Source organism: Lineus longissimus, chromosome 12 (genome assembly GCF_910592395.1).
Source record: "Lineus longissimus chromosome 12, tnLinLong1.2, whole genome shotgun sequence".
NCBI classification, from domain to species: Eukaryota; Metazoa; Nemertea; class Pilidiophora; order Heteronemertea; family Lineidae; genus Lineus; species Lineus longissimus.
Window position 1 is genome coordinate 14,370,390 of NC_088319.1, and position 15,812 is coordinate 14,386,201.

General features: G+C 40.2%; 2 protein-coding genes across 3 annotated transcripts; both read right to left on the reverse strand.

The window, feature by feature from the left end:
* Positions 1–3,823: 3,823 nt before the first annotated feature.
* Positions 3,824–10,378, reverse strand: LOC135497132 (uncharacterized). Of its 2 annotated transcripts, XM_064786862.1 has the most exons (10): positions 9,851–10,378; positions 9,217–9,352; positions 8,974–9,084; positions 6,547–7,622; positions 6,205–6,342; positions 5,751–5,849; positions 5,087–5,178; positions 4,782–4,820; positions 4,389–4,506; positions 3,824–4,172 (listed from the first exon to the last, which is right to left on the reverse strand). In XM_064786862.1, the coding sequence occupies exons 1-10, from the start codon at positions 10,026–10,028 to the stop codon at positions 4,159–4,161; spliced, it is 2,001 nt and encodes a 666-aa protein (XP_064642932.1). In that variant the 5' UTR covers positions 10,029–10,378; the 3' UTR covers positions 3,824–4,158. The 2 variants fall into 2 exon arrangements, with proteins under 2 accessions (XP_064642932.1, XP_064642933.1); XM_064786863.1 differs by lacking the exon at positions 4,782–4,820.
* A 962-nt stretch (positions 10,379–11,340) lies between these two features.
* On the reverse strand, positions 11,341–15,742 carry LOC135497133 (uncharacterized). The gene is made up of 12 exons (XM_064786864.1): positions 15,475–15,742; positions 15,245–15,395; positions 14,889–14,960; positions 14,622–14,698; positions 14,332–14,385; positions 13,897–14,012; positions 13,544–13,663; positions 13,165–13,245; positions 12,840–12,978; positions 12,571–12,653; positions 12,284–12,380; positions 11,341–12,045 (listed from the first exon to the last, which is right to left on the reverse strand). Exons 1-12 carry the CDS (start codon positions 15,631–15,633, stop codon positions 11,863–11,865), a joined length of 1,332 nt encoding a protein of 443 aa, XP_064642934.1. The 5' UTR covers positions 15,634–15,742; the 3' UTR covers positions 11,341–11,862.
* Positions 15,743–15,812: the final 70 nt, after the last annotated feature.

Sequence of the window (15,812 nt, forward strand, 5' to 3'; positions counted from 1 at the left end):
CAATCCTTACCAACAGATCGCCAACAAATGCGTTAATATTCCGTCACCAAACTAATTGCTCACTTGTTGCATGCCAAGGTCGTATACTAGGGGCCTATCTGTTGGCCCTGTGTTCTCCAACAACAACCTTTGAAACCCCTTGCAGAGATCCACCAGCCTGCTCAAAGGTTCCATGCAGGGTGTACTATTATACCCTGGGTCCTGTATTCGCCGCCAAAGCAGGGTAGTTTAAATTGTAGCAAAGATTGATCGACCCAGCAGTTTGTCATCCCGTGAACAAAAGTGCAAACAGGTTCCTAGTACATGTAGTGCTTTATGATTAAATCAGAGCCTGAGATCACAATCTAGCTGTATACGTTGTTTGGTTTCAGAATTCTGATGAAGAAGTTGATGTCTGATCCTTATCTGATGAAAGTCAATGATATACGTGTATCACGCACCAACAGTACCAACAGAGTTATCCCAAGTGATTTCTTATACAGAGATATACAGTGGAATATAACCAAGGTGATGTCAGTTCAGATAGCGTTAACAGTAGAAATACAAGCCAAGAGATGCGATTAATGCGCTGATATTTCACAACAAGAATTCCTTAGGCCGCGGTAATTAGGTTTACACCTATTTCATCCTTGTCTGTTGATACCTGCAAGACATGATCGAGGGTGTCTGTGGAATGAAAAATAAATCTATCCACGTAAATTATTACCCAGCAACACTTTTAACATCATATTTTCAAACTGATAACATTATTCACATCCCCTTGAGTGAATATGGAAACTATAGATCTCAACAAAGATCTTATAAATTATATTTAACAATAAAACAACTATTGGAAGCTGTTGGAACAAAATTCAAGATGGCGTTCGATGCGGCCATATTTGGTGTCACACGACCCCGAATTCGCCCTCGTGGTCGGCGGAAAGTGTTTTGAGACGCAGCAGTGGGTTGGTGATTCAAAGATCTCTGTTCCTAACTCTATGGCAATTTGCACTTCTGGTATCTCGGAGATGATTAAAATGGATGGCAATGCAATCGTAACTGCAGAAGCACTGTATTCTGCTACTGATACCAATGGCAAGATACCTATTGCTGAATCGTTGGAAATGCCATTCCTTGGAATAACAATTTCTTGAGCAATATTAGTAAATAAAATGCCTTCTAGGACGAACAAGAATAACATAGCAGATCAGTAGATTTTGTTGAGCAGATGCACTTGATTAACCAGTACAGACAACCTGTTGAATTGAAGATGGAGAAAACGATAAAAAGTGACTATCTATTCCTACTATTTTTGACCACGCTCACTTCAATTCTTCTGATTATAGCAGAATGTTTTTCTTCAAATATGCTCTCTGTCAAACTGTTTCGTTATTCAGCTTCGGGTGTCCGTGTATGAAAATCCGATAGCTTCGTCTTTCCTGTAACCCTGCACAATCCTGAATACAATGAAGATAATTATCAAAAAGCCAATTAAGTAACTGGAGAAGTGATACTGAAGAAATAGGTCCGATATATGTCCGATTGGTTCATTTGTTGTCCTGATAGGTGTTCTTGCAAGTACCTACCTTTGAATTCCTGGCTTTCAAACTTTGATAATTGTAGATTTCTAAAGGTTTCTCCGTCTTCTGATAACTTCTAAAACAGTGCGTTTAACAGGATTGGACACAACCCGGATCAACAACTTAAGCAAAACCAAGTATATAAGCTTATGCGTACCATATACTGAATAATGTTACACCATGAAGACCCTTCTTCTAAAGCCTTACCGAAATTTTCAAATCAAGATGCCCTCTAAATTTGTTTTGACCGAGGTTACACTTCGCTGCCAGGCTTTAGAAGAATTCCTTTGAAACATCCTTAAGGCGTATGTATACTTAGTGATTAACGCCGGGAGGTACATGCATTGCAAAGGCCAAATAGAGTGTTTTGTCGGGGTTAACAAAGATAAAAGCCCAATTACATTGAGAACAAGGCTCACACTCAACGTTCATTAAGAGGTTTCTTTAATAAATCCTGAACTAAAAAGGCAGCAATATGCATGACCACATCTGCCAACGGGCGACGAAAATGGGAAAGAAAAAACTGCTTTAAATGACGGACTCATAATAGGTCCAGTTAAGGGTTCCCGATGACAATATATTTGTCAGTCAAGTCGAGTCTGGTCCAGACAGGGAGTTCTAATCAGAGGTCAAGATTATGGCCAATATTGAAAATGTACGAGTTATTGGATTAGGACGCGCCGCGCCCTTCCAACTCCCTGTCCGACTTCATCTCTGAGGTTGAATAACTGTTATCTCAACCTCTGTATCTGGCCTTTCCCTCCGCGAGCTCCATGGATTCTTTTGCAGCACCAGTCAAGTTGCTACAGGTGTAACAAGTTGCTACAGGTAACAACATAATAAAAAGGATACAACTTCAACCATGCCCTTCGCTTCAACATTCAGTATGTAATAAGTACCGTTTTTTTCATTCACGTTGAACAGTTAACAAACGTTTTTTGCACGTAAAATTTATTCAAAATTTACATGTAACAGTATTTTAACAACAGAACATTGTGGGTAAACCAATTTTATAATTAGTGTCAATATTACAAACAAAGGAATGCCTTATTCATAACGATAACGTGTAAGTTTGCGATAACGTATATACATGTACATACTTTACAGAAAAAACATTTACGCAGAGTATGCCAGCTTCAAATACACAACACGCTTTCCCGAGACGCTTTCTTCGTAACACCATGGAGGTACCCTTTGCTTGCTCATTTAATTAATGAAGATTTATCACTTATTAATTGCTTTAAAGCGGAGTACAGTAACCATGATAACTGTTTTATAAACATTACCAAAAAGATCCTTTTTACTATTCTTTTCCATCTCCGCTATATTGAGAATGATTGAAAGGTTTATGCCTGTTTCGCCTATTCCTGTTTCGCCTATTCCTGTTTCGCCTACAAAATTCCTGTTTCGCCTATTCCTGTTTCGCCTATTCCTGTTTCGCCTACTTTCCAGTACCCCTACAATAAATCGACTCTCCCAGGGGGAACCTTAGGGATGCATGTCCATTTTATGGGGAAAACGTGAGGGGACAATTGGATGATGTTAACGATGTGATGACAATTTGACTAATCAAATGCCATCAACTTTGTTAACAAACCATGCCATGACCGTTTTGAAAGAGTCACCTTGAAAGCGGGGACAGTCCGGGACTTATTTGACCATATGACCATACTGACACACAGTAAAAACTAATAGATTAAGTAGAGTAAAGCAGTCGCTTATTTTATAAAAACAGGAATTCATGACTTTTTGATAAAAATACATAATACTGTACATTCTCATAATTATTTGATCAAAATCAGCTGTAAAACCCATGTCATAGTAAAGAACAATGTAGCTATAGGTATTCTTTCTATTACGAAGCCAGTTACTGACTAAGACAAAAGAAAGAGAATCAACAATACAAAATGCAGGCCTAAGAAACCTTTCTCAAATCTGATGAAAGGGTAAAATTTTCTTACTATTTTATTTCTTGCCTTTTAAAATAAGCTAAAACATAAGCCGATGCAAGCTATGTATAATTTTCCAAAGTTATTCCGAATAATACTGAAATAATTGACATGTCGCTAAATCCATTATTTCAGACTTTATTCTTAATGATAGCCTTTAACACTATAGTAAGGGACGATTCATATTCCTACGTCTGTGGGGAGGTTAGCAATACATTTGAATAGGCGAAACAGGAATAGGCGAAACAGGAATTAGGCGAAACAGGAATAGGCGGAACAGGAATAGGCGAAACAGGAATACACCGATTGAAACAGTACGACAGATATGAACATCAATTTGTGCGAAGAATGGTTGTTCTTACTTGTCAGGCACATCTTTAGATAACGATTGTATAACACAATGTATGACATATAACATAAAACAATAATGGCTTTCGTCAGCGACTTGATATACAGTAGAACCCCGGTCGGCGACCACCCCGGTAACGCGACCAATATGACTGCAATATCCAACGATTGGAGTATCCTTCAGTTTAGACTTGTCTCTCAACCTTACAGGGTCGGCATGGTCGTGTCCACCATTTTTACGATCGATAGCCTAAGTTTCAACCAGCTGCCCGGCCCGAACGAAAGTTAGAAGTTCCTCCCTTTCACGACATTGACCCTGAAAGTAGGTAGGGTTGAAAAGTTCAATACACATTGGGTCTACTTAACCATGCACTTGAAAAAATACCTTAAATGTGACTCGAAAATATTCATATAAAAAGCTTTTGATATCAGAATCTTTATTGCTGTTTTTTTAGGATGGTGACGACGTCAGGGTAAAGAGACGAAATTCGGACAAGCGTCAAGGTCAGTAACCAAAACCTCTCTCACTCACCTGTCACCAGTTGGCTTGGCTCCGAGAACCCTTGAGAGTGGCACGTTGGCATGCACGGGAGGGATTCCTCCAAACCTAATTTGTCCAGGAGCCAATACGTCTCCATCGTGCCTTTGCCCTGAAATCATAGATAAGTTACCTAGTAAATTATCCAAAATTATCAGTGGAGAGACAAACGGTATCACCAATTCCTGAGGTTGAGTAACAACACAGGGTCAGGAAAATTTGAATCTTTGTGGTGTGGGGTTGACCTCGTCCTATACACCAGTCAGGCATAGGGATCCCCATTTTGCGAATATAGCCGATTCGACTGTGCAAGGAGCGAGCTCCATTTTTGCATTGCCCGAACATCCTTCCATACGTGACATAGTATTGACATATGGCAATGCTAACCTCAGAATCGCAACTGTATCTGCGTTGTACAGTGTCCGACTGAAAATAAAACGGGCCGAACATTAAAAGCAGGTCAGGTCACATTGACGTTTTGAACACCGATATACTCCATTATGATTGGTTGGAAATTGAAAGCTGCTTCGAAGTAGCAGTGCCAATGGCTGCTGATTGGCTAAACAAGCTCGGGCTAATAGGATATGAAGTCTCAAATGTGTTGCATTGTAGGAAAATTGCTCATCAAAAACGACCCAAGGTTCTATGGATCGTTTTTGGGTCAATATAAAACGATCGTAGTATAATCTCACCGCTAATTCGATATCTCCTCTCAACTCAATGATGTAATCTGGGTCCACTGCGAGGAGGTCTCTTGTCGCTTTGCTGATGTGTACTTTGCCGGCTGGAAGAGATGGAAATTACGGTTATTACGTGTATATATGCCGACTCGCCAGTTAATTCGTTTTTTGCACGTCGACAGTAGACTGCCGATCATCAAATATCTAAAATCTAAACAACAAGGGAAAAGAAACGCATTATAAAAATAAAATATAAAGAATAAAAAAGAAAAGGAAAATGTTGTCCACAACCGGATTCGAACTCGCGACCTTTGGATTGAACATCGTTTTCTGCCATTTCTGACGAGCGCTCCACCAACTGCTCTAAAGTTTCTAAGACTTCTGACGTCATGTATTTGTCGAAATCTGATTGGCTGAAAGTCCCTGTACAAATGTACACTACAGTGCTCCAAAGGTTCAGGAAAAAAAATTCGCGGGCGGGACTGTGGTTGTTATCAATTCATGAAAGGACGTCATCGACAATTTTGAATAATACGACTGTCCCACTCATCTTCCTTGCATATTTCCGCATGGCAATAGTACGTCAACGAACTATTTGAACAAAATTTGGCGGCACCATCCGATAGAACTTTTGACCACAGTACCAAGGGTCCAAGTTTTCTCGATGAACACTTACGAAGTGCGTTAGCTTCCATTCTTGAGGCTATGTTCACAGAATCCCCAAAGAGGCAGTACCTGGGCATCTTGGAGCCCACGACTCCGGCGACGCACGGACCTGTAAACATGATAATAGAACGTATCCCGTTGCCTGGTGTCGAAATATAGCCATGCCTCACTTGTAATCGACCAGAAAGTTAGGTTACAGAGTCTGATGCAAAATTTGGCCCTTCTTTGGGTACCCGGGTTAACTTACATAACATTCTAACTTGCCTCTTCATGTGAGAGATGACAAGTATAGCTAGTACACGACAGCTGTCTAAATCGGCTTGGTTATTTCATTACTTCCACCTTTTCCATGCATCTGGCCTTTCCGAAATTTGTGTTATCAAGTTTCATTGAACTAACATTTAAAGAAATTATTAAGGCGCCATATTGTATTATGAATCACCTGCGTGTGGTGTATACTCTACCTGAATGTATACCAGCGCGTAGCTGCATCCGGGTTCCTGGGAGGTGGGGAATTTCAAGATGGCTGATATGATGCAGGAGATCAAGGGCCATAGAGGCCGCTTCAAATACATGCATTCTCCCTATCCTCTTTGGGACACCTGAAAATTGGGTGGTAAAGATTGACAGTTTCGTGGATTTGTAAACTTTCATACAGACATATACATTCTAAGTTTTAACAAGGTGTAAAGATAGAATGGTCTTGCCATTATTTACTGCTCTTTTATCAGCGGCTACATGTTGTTTTTGGGTAACTGACATTGTCACTTTGGCTGCTCACCCGCCACCGCGAAAAACGTACTCACCGGAAACTACCATATAGGCGTCTCCAATGGTTTCTACCTTGTAAACATCGTAGATCTCAATCCTGGCATCGAAGCAGACATACAGATTGTTCAACATGTTGACAACCTGAAGTGGCTCGCAGTCTGCGGAGATCCGAGTGAATCCGACAATGTCAGAAAAGAAGATGGAGGACTCGTTGAAAGCTTCGGCAGTCACGTGTTGGTTCCGCTTCAATTGTTCAGCTACTGGCTTGGGCAGCATCTGGTATAACAGCGTGTCCGTCTTTTCTCGTTCCGAGGTCAGCGCCTTGGTTTGCGTTGCCAGAGTGTAAGCGTACTTTTGTATGTCGGTAATGATCGCCCGGATAGAGATTGTAATAAGTGGTGAAACAATGAGGACAAGAACAAACAGGCTGATGCTAATGGATACTTCTCCCATATCCCTTACCAAAGACATGTCCAAAGCTTCTAAAATTAGCTCGGCCAACTTGAGCTGGACCTCAAACATGATGTCAATGTAAATCGTCATATTGTCAAACCACCAGGTACTCATCTCCCAACTTGGATCTCGACCTGTCAAGTTGCTTCTACTGATATCCTGTCGCATTAAGTCAATAAACTGAGTGAAATTGTTATCATATTTTGCTTGTTCTTCGTCAAATATCTGCTGAACTGCGTAACTGAATCGCTTTGCTGCCTTAAAGTTCCCAATACCCACGCTATGCTTCTCTAGATACCAAAGATAATCCTCATAACTATCAAAAGCGCCCTTTGAGTAAAATATCCCGCCCAATGTCCGCTCGACACCCATGTCCTCTTTTGCCATGATTAGTAACTGATAGGACACTAGGGTACGCCACTGATCGCCATCACGTGACTTCTGTATGCCCGTGTACAGCCAATCAATGAAGATGGCGATCAGTTTTGAATAATAGATGACTTCCAAATAAGGATCAGTCTTGAGGGAGTCCAGTTCATCTCTATGAGATTTCAGTTGCCGACGAAATTCATTCTTGGAGGAAAAAGTGAGAAGGTTTCCTTTAAGATCCGTAGGCCACTGTTCTAAGGCATTCAACGCTTCATCAGTGTCGGGGTATCTTAAAAGAAAACGCACAAAATGCACCAGATTATGAGCAAGACAATTCTTAAGCGCTATATTTTGTCATCGTTTCAAAACTGACCCGGTGTCAAAAATTACAAACACCATTCTTTCCCAATGATAATTCCTAAAGACAGATGATTTTAATATATACTCTCTGTTGTAGAGGCCATTCGAACGCCCTCGGTCAATTTTCACCGGCACTGTGTTCAGAATTGAACCAATCAGAAAAGATCATTTTGGCATCAGTTTCGATCAAGTGTCGTTCCATATGCAGCATTGGTGTCTTGAAGCGATGACAACTTTTGGATTGTCTCATTAATAATCAGACATTTAGCATTGATAAGACCCAGCATGCCAGCAGAAACAGTAACGGCTGGTTAATCAAAAAACCTAGATAAATTTTCCATCGAACGCGCGGTTTGTTATTACGTAAATGTAATCTGTTTCCAAGAGTTAAAGATCAAAGGCAGAAGAGAAGCACAACGTAAATACTTTCAACAGTAGGGTTGGTATTGTTGTCCGTATCACTGGCGACGCCACTACTTTATCAAAACCAGTAATATAATCTCATGCGGCGCAATAATATAGCCCAGTCAAGTGGCTCCGACGCTGATGATGATAATTACTCGGGTGTAGTACCAGTCGTGCGTGGTGGAATCCAAGATGGCTGCCATAGTGGCCATGATGGATTCAATAAGTAGGCCCTCAGAGGCAAATCCGTTAGTTTGTTCGTTTCGTCTTGGCACTCTTTCGGCACCATACGTTCTCATGTTGATGTAACAGTAACTATTGTCTAATGCATGAGAATTTTAAAAGCTGTGATCATATTCATCAATATTCATTTCGTCATAGCTAGCAATTAACACATCTTCTTTTGCAGAATTGGCATGCTGATAACTGTTATGTTACAACATAGAGACACGATATGTTTCAGATTCGCACAGCAGCAATTAAGATAGGAAGAATAGACCCAATAATGATACCTCCACTAATTTGAACCCTGAAATGTGTGGATTTTGACCCTTCCCGAAGGGAAATGTGTCTTATTTTCACCATGGTGAACTGACTGCATTTCACAATGGTGAATTGAGACGGTTAAATATTTCACCATGGTGAGCATTGTAAACACTGATTTCACGATGGTATGCGCTAATTCACCTTTTATCATGGTGAATCCGAGATTTTTTTCGTAAGGGTTGGAGCTTCGGATACAAGCGCTATAAAATTAACACCATCAACACAGAAACGCTATTTGGACAGCACGGCCCTGGAATTAAAAATAAAAATTGTATTCCATCGAATGACGTAGAGGAGAGCATACAGCAATACAGGAAATGTGGCCATACCTATCACGTAAGAACATGCGCGTTTCGGCGCCCATACTGCTTAGATGCAATGCGGTCATGTCCCTCTCCCTCTGCAGGTAGTGGATAAGTAGACCTGTCTGGGAACTGAACCTGAAAAATAACAGGAAATCGATCTGCTTAACTTCAGGAGTTGAAAAATGCATCTTGGGACCTCGTAATGTAATGGGAATCTGTGTTGGCAGAGAGAAAGTCATTTAATATGCTTGCAGAATGGATACAAACCTGATCGTCTGCCTGACAATGTTCTGGTACTCATTCTCCTTTGCGATCATACTGAGGTCGACCACGGTGATCATACACAAGGCCAGGATTGGAATCATGGTTAGAATCAACATTTTCGCCATCTGGACACGCTTCCCTGGAAGATACGATCGCATTCGTTTAACTGTCCTTTTGATAAATTTATGAACAAGGCGTCGGTGAAGAGTTTGGAGAGTGATGTCATATATTTCCGTCCACTGCTTTGTTACTTTTGAAGAAATTACCTCCAGTCAAAGATGGCTGCCGTGGTGGCCATGTTGGATGAGGGAGACGTACATGATGTGTATTGCAAAAGGCGTAACACGATCATTTCTATTTATGATTGACATATTGAAATCAAATTTTCACTATTAAGATATTTTGCTCAAATAGTGCAATATTTTTAGATCCTTGCCGAAAGATAATGTCCCGGGTCATACGCACAATGCGTTTTTCTCCGCCCTTATCTTTTTAGACCCGATTCTCACTTAAAGGTGGCTGCGGAGTCTATTCAAAATGTTGACAAAAACGAAATGGTACCAGACCAGGGTCCCAGTGCACAATTCTGTTTTTGAAAGAAAGCTTGGGTTAAATACATTCGATCCGAAAATCATACCTGATCTACTCAAGGGGTTCCCAGAGCACAATGATTTTAGTCCTGTTTCTTTCTGAGTCATTAACAGGTCGCTGATTGTCTCGTTCATCTTGGACCCGGAGCCCATGGAGAGGACGCTTTCTGAGATCTCGCTCAGATCAGACATCTTGCTGATGGAATGGACCCTGTTGCGCCCCATGGTGGATTCGAGTTGCAGAAACAGTCCACTGGTTACGTTGGCTCTTCTTTGGCGTCTAAGCGACGTCCTGATGGTGTCTTATAGTTTTGCCGCAATTATGAGTTTTACGCCGGGATATTCAGTTATGCTGGAAAGCAAATCATGGGGGAAAAGCCAAATCCAAAACTATTGCATAGATTAAACATACATGTACATGTAGATGAAGTAAATCCGACAAAATGGACTTTTAACAGAAATTTAACGATTGAAATGGACCTTACCTTATTTCTTTAGACCGACACACTAGAAACGCCGGTATAGATAAAAACTGTCCACTGCAGCATCAGCGATCGAATTGATCAGTAAGCTGTCCTCACGACGGGAACGCAACTGAAAAACGATGGGACTATTTCCGTCTTCACCTGCTGGGAATTACGGTTTCTTGCGTTACCAAGTAACGAAGAAAACATTCCAACAGACACCCCACCATTTCTTACAGCAGTAATAATTAAAACTAAACATGGGTGGTAACCTTTGATTATGTTCAGAAGAAGACACCAATCCATGACAGCGGGAAGGTCTAATACGAACATAACCTGATAACTTTTAATGTCACAAGGACGCAACCGAGGCCACAAAGTATTTCACGCTGGGGAAATCTATCGCTTCAGGGGTAATTTTGGTTTCTGTTTAACCGAAGGGACGTCGAAGTTCTCATTAAATAAGGTACAATCACAACTCGTGATGTCTCTTTATACCTGCCTAATTACTTTGTGGCACTGTTACGTTCTGGGAGAAATGTGAGACATAGTCACATCCTACCTGGTGCAGTTCCCAAGGTGTACTGGTTGTATGATTGAGACAGCTTTACATGTCGCCTGGTCGAAGTAATGGTGGTACAATAAGGGACTTCATTGGCTCCAATAGAATACTGGTCTTTTCAATATGAAATGGACATAGGACCTGTGGGTTGTGAAAGGGGCGATGCCTAATTCTTCATGGCCAAGTGTCTCCCATTACATCCTGTCTTGTTATCGTTTCTGTGTAATGTCCTGGTTCAAAGTGACAGAGTCAAATCAAGTCAAGTTTCACTGTGACATCCTGGCATACGTCAAAATTCAGCCACATACATGACTAATCTAGTTCGTCAAGTCCAATTTAACCATAGCACCAGTGCTGTTCCTTGTACAATGTAACAGATATCTGCAACCTTGTCTCTGTGAAAATCACAGCAGCATTATGATGTAGTTTTCTGTTATGAAGTCTCAAGGTATATTTTCACTGAAACTCTTGAAAAAATGGTCACAATCATAACACTAATAGAGACAACTCATTTGATGAAATACGATTTATTTCATTTGTATCTAAAAATCAAGGACATACTGTGCCAGTCCAAATTTACTGGAGACCCTCCAGTAAGAAATTAAAACATTTTTAAAACGTAAAATACCTTTTCTGACAAATTCTCTTATCTCCAGTGTCTCGCCCGACTATTTACGAGCTGGTTTTGATACCTGTAGTATTGCAGCCCCCCCCCCCCCCACTCTCAAAAAATATGCGAGCTGAAATGTTTGATATGCTTTTAAAAATAAACTCTCTTTTAACATGTTACCCCCTTAAGGGGGGACTACAGATGGTCCCTTGATATGGCCCACCTGGCTCATGTCTTTATTCCCCCTTTAGAAACACTGAAAAGAATTGGAAACTATCCCAGATACCAGCCGTAACATCCTGCCATCTAAATGCCTGTCAGTGATATTCTGTTAACTTGGTAACAATTAATCAATGTTCGATAACGTATAAAGATACAAAATCAGACTCCCAGAATCTTCTGAGACAGGATAATGATTTCTGATCATTTTTCCTGGGGCTTTGTTTTTGCTTTCGAGGCCTTGTACTGTTTTACTGTCCGTATAATTGGGTCACTAATGGCATCTGGCATCCGGTAGAGCATCCGGTGATCCCCTCCATTCACTACTATGTATTTGGATTGTGGATGTAATGTGGATATCAAATGCTGATTGGATTTTGCCCAAGCCTGAAAAAAAAGTTTGAAGGTGTCAATTGTCATAGAGTATAGCACATGTATGTTATCATGCTTCTGCACTTATTTCATCACATTCACATTTTATGGTTTGATATGCCTTTGGGACCACATGACATGGTGACTTTTGCTATAAATCGCTTCTTTTTAAACTAAAATAAAAAAAAAATTTACCCCAAGACATCACAGAGTAACATGTGGCAAATCAGAATATCATTTATGAAAAGCCTACCTTATTCAAAGCACTGGGAAGCTGCTCGTCATAATAATTTCCTGTGATGACTGTCACAGACACGTTGCTAGGGAATGACTTCATGTTATATAATAAGCTGAAAAAACATGTCAAAGAAATCTCTTATTTCTGTGATGTGTAAAATTTTCGATCAAAACCTAAGAATTCACCACTCTCATCGTTGGGGTACTATGATATTCCAGTTTTTCCTATTGAAATGAATTCATGAAGAAAGGCATGAAGAACATGTTTCTTTGATAACTTCAAAAGGGTTTAACGTTACTCACCTAATTTGTGCGAATGAATCGTTTATGAAATGGTGCTCGTCCACCACCGAACTAAGATGCCTCGGGTGACAGAGAAGGTGTTTCTGAAATAAAACACACGATTTTGAAAAAAAAATGTATCACTCTCTTGCCAAATCTAATCCATTATAACGGGCAAGCCATTTCCCTGTCAGGGAAAATGTCTGCAAGTGATTCTGACCCACTTCTTATACATTGATGCTGTTGTAACTGAATGCCTTGGTCAGCAGTACCAGGCTGTATGCACTTACCTGCCGTGTTATTACTTCCTCTGGCACTAAGTTGCCAGTGATAGGCTGCTCTATGAGATGGAATAACAGGGCTATTCTCGTGAGGCCGGTAGCCGCTGCCAGTTGAAGGGACTGGAATGAAGGCAAGAGGTGGCCAAACCTGAAGAATAATCAAATGAACATAAATGATAAACAAATAAATTATTGAAACAAAAAAATCTGATCTTGTGCCCTCCCTCAAAGAGCAAATGACATGGGACTGGTAGCTAAACACTTTTCAATGGACTTTTACTGTAGCGACACCTAACTAGACAAAAGTTACCGATTGACTTATCAATGTTCTTACCAAAACTGAGACCACACTCCTGAATCATGTGTAAATAAGTTCTCGACTAGAGGATCCACTAGTATTACATCACTAACATCACTGAAAAGAGATCACAAATCAAAATTGAAGTCTGAGGGCCTGCTACCTCACATTGAAGTTTATGACTCGAGTGGTATATTATAAAGATCATACGAGCATTGCTAAAATGTATTGCACTTCTAGTCACTGCTAGTATTACAGGTGAGGATTGTGTAAACTATCTCTGCATGGACAGGTCTTCAGGGCTAATACATTTAACATTTTTAAGACAAATCTAATTCAAGTGTCTATTCCAGTTGCCTAACGCGGGATTTCAGAATAAATTACCAGTTCCTTGATAAAGTTCTCGAGTTCATACCTTTCATATAACTGTGTATAGAACCTGGCTACCAATGCTCCCATCTCGGATCCGACCAAGATGAAGGGTTTAGGCTGCTCGCTACTAACTGTTATCAGTTTGGACAAATCATCAGCCATTCTGTAATTGGAACAAGAATTTGTGATTCAAGTAATCCATCATAAGTAAATTGATATTGCTTGGACCAAAGCAGGTATGTGTGCAGAGGGTTTTGGAGCTTTGAATACTAAAACAGCATTTACTATTCCATTCTGGTACGATGAACTTACATGTATCAGGCAAGCTTTCGACAAACAATATGTAAAACCTGACTCAGAAGACAACTGTAGACAGAGCCAAAGAATGATACCAACCTCTCCACAGTGAATTCAGCCCACCGACTCCCACTACTTTTTCTTGAAAAAAAGCTTTCTTCCTCAGTCGGATCATCCTCTTTCTCTTCTTCTGTTGGTTCTGTTGTATTACTTCTCTGAAGAAAACAAAACCGCTTTTTATTGGTGGAATTTCAATTCTAAAGGCCTTGGTGACCCGATATCACTCTTTGTAATAGGAAACATGTCCAGCCTAATTTTGATTGCAGCTTTCTTTGGAGTCTGACCACTTGATTTGTTGATGGCTAAATTTCGCTACGAGCCATTTTAGATCAAAATAAATATGTTGCTGTAGGTACTCGGTTGTCTTATCATTCTTGATGGCATCCATTCCACATGGTTCTCTTTGGTTATAATAATAGAGGCTGATATAAACAACATTTAGAGAATGGCTAATCACGCAAATAATTTACTCACCACATAAACGGGTCTGTCGCTGAAGCCAAGACCACCTCGATCATAAATGCAAACCTGAAAGGAATTACTGACTCTCTTAAGTATCTCTAAAAAACCCCAAAATATTACCCAGTATAAACGCTTTCAGAAACAATACAACAACACTGCAAATGCCCAAATCATGCCTTTTTGAGCACCAGAAAGTAACAAGATGCAAACTTCTTCGGAATGTCTTAGCCTGATTTCAGGAAAACTACAAAATTACAAACTCACAAAATATCAAAGAGGGATACTGCCAGGTTTGATCTTACCTTTGTATACTTGGCCACTTTTTGTTGGACAAGGAACCATACATCAGAAGACATACCAGTGGGGGCATCGAGAATAACTTGAAAGAGAAAGAATAGAATATTAACTAGGCAAAGACAAGTTTTGCAAATTAAAAAAAGACTCTCTGGAAAGAACTCGACAAAGCCAAAAGGAAAGTTCAAATCCACAAACACAAACTATAAAATAGTGGGACTTTTTCTTGAATACAAGTCATTTGGTTAGATTTCAAACAATGTTCTTTGCTTTACCTGTTGGTGCTCCCTTTCCAATGCAGGAAAGAAACAGCCTTTGTCCCCAGCCAATATCATACAGTTCTCCAACTGAAATGAAGCATAAACTAATTAACTATACATGTAAATGTGCACTGTGTGTAAAGTCTTGTAAGAAGAGACTTGGTGGTAATTTCAACTTTTTCATTATCCTAGAATCTGCAATACTGCAGATAAAGACTACAAGTTTGTCCATGATTTATCGAACACCACTCCAGGGTCTATGGCTATGTTATTCTGCACTATAAATTGCAGGCAGAACGAAAACTTCAAGCTGACAAAACAGAGAAATTGGAAATAGACAAAGAGTACAGACATGACGGCAATGAAGATACCTTTTGGCTTTAAATGTGTAGCCTCCCTCTGCAGTGACGCATAATTCAAGAATGGCGGAATCAGGATGATTAGGAGGAAATACTTGAAGAATGTTTTGCATCGGTTGAACAGTGTTGGGTGGTAAGTAGAGCGCATATTCATGTCAAGGACCTGAAAATCATATATGAACATTAACAGATATCAGAGTCATGCAGTGGGGACGAGGGGTCATGTCAAATCGGTCATTTACCTGGGGTCTCCCATTTGCCTTTAGAGAAGAAACCCTTCCTCCCTGGCCACTCTCAACAACCTCACTTTTCTTTTGATCCTCATCGATAACTTTCCCCTTCTCCACTTTTGGGGGGAGTTTCTTTGGCCCATCAGTATTTCTTCGTCTGCTCTGACCCATGATGTATATTGTTCATGTAATTTTGGTTCAAAATCTACAGTTCATTCGGTAATTAAAGCATTAATTAGACGAAATAATCAATCACAGCTGTTGGGAAGCCATGATTAGAATTCCGTGGCAGCTAAATTTGTCAAGTACCAATTTGGTCTAAAATACAGACCAAGACGGAATTTGCTGCA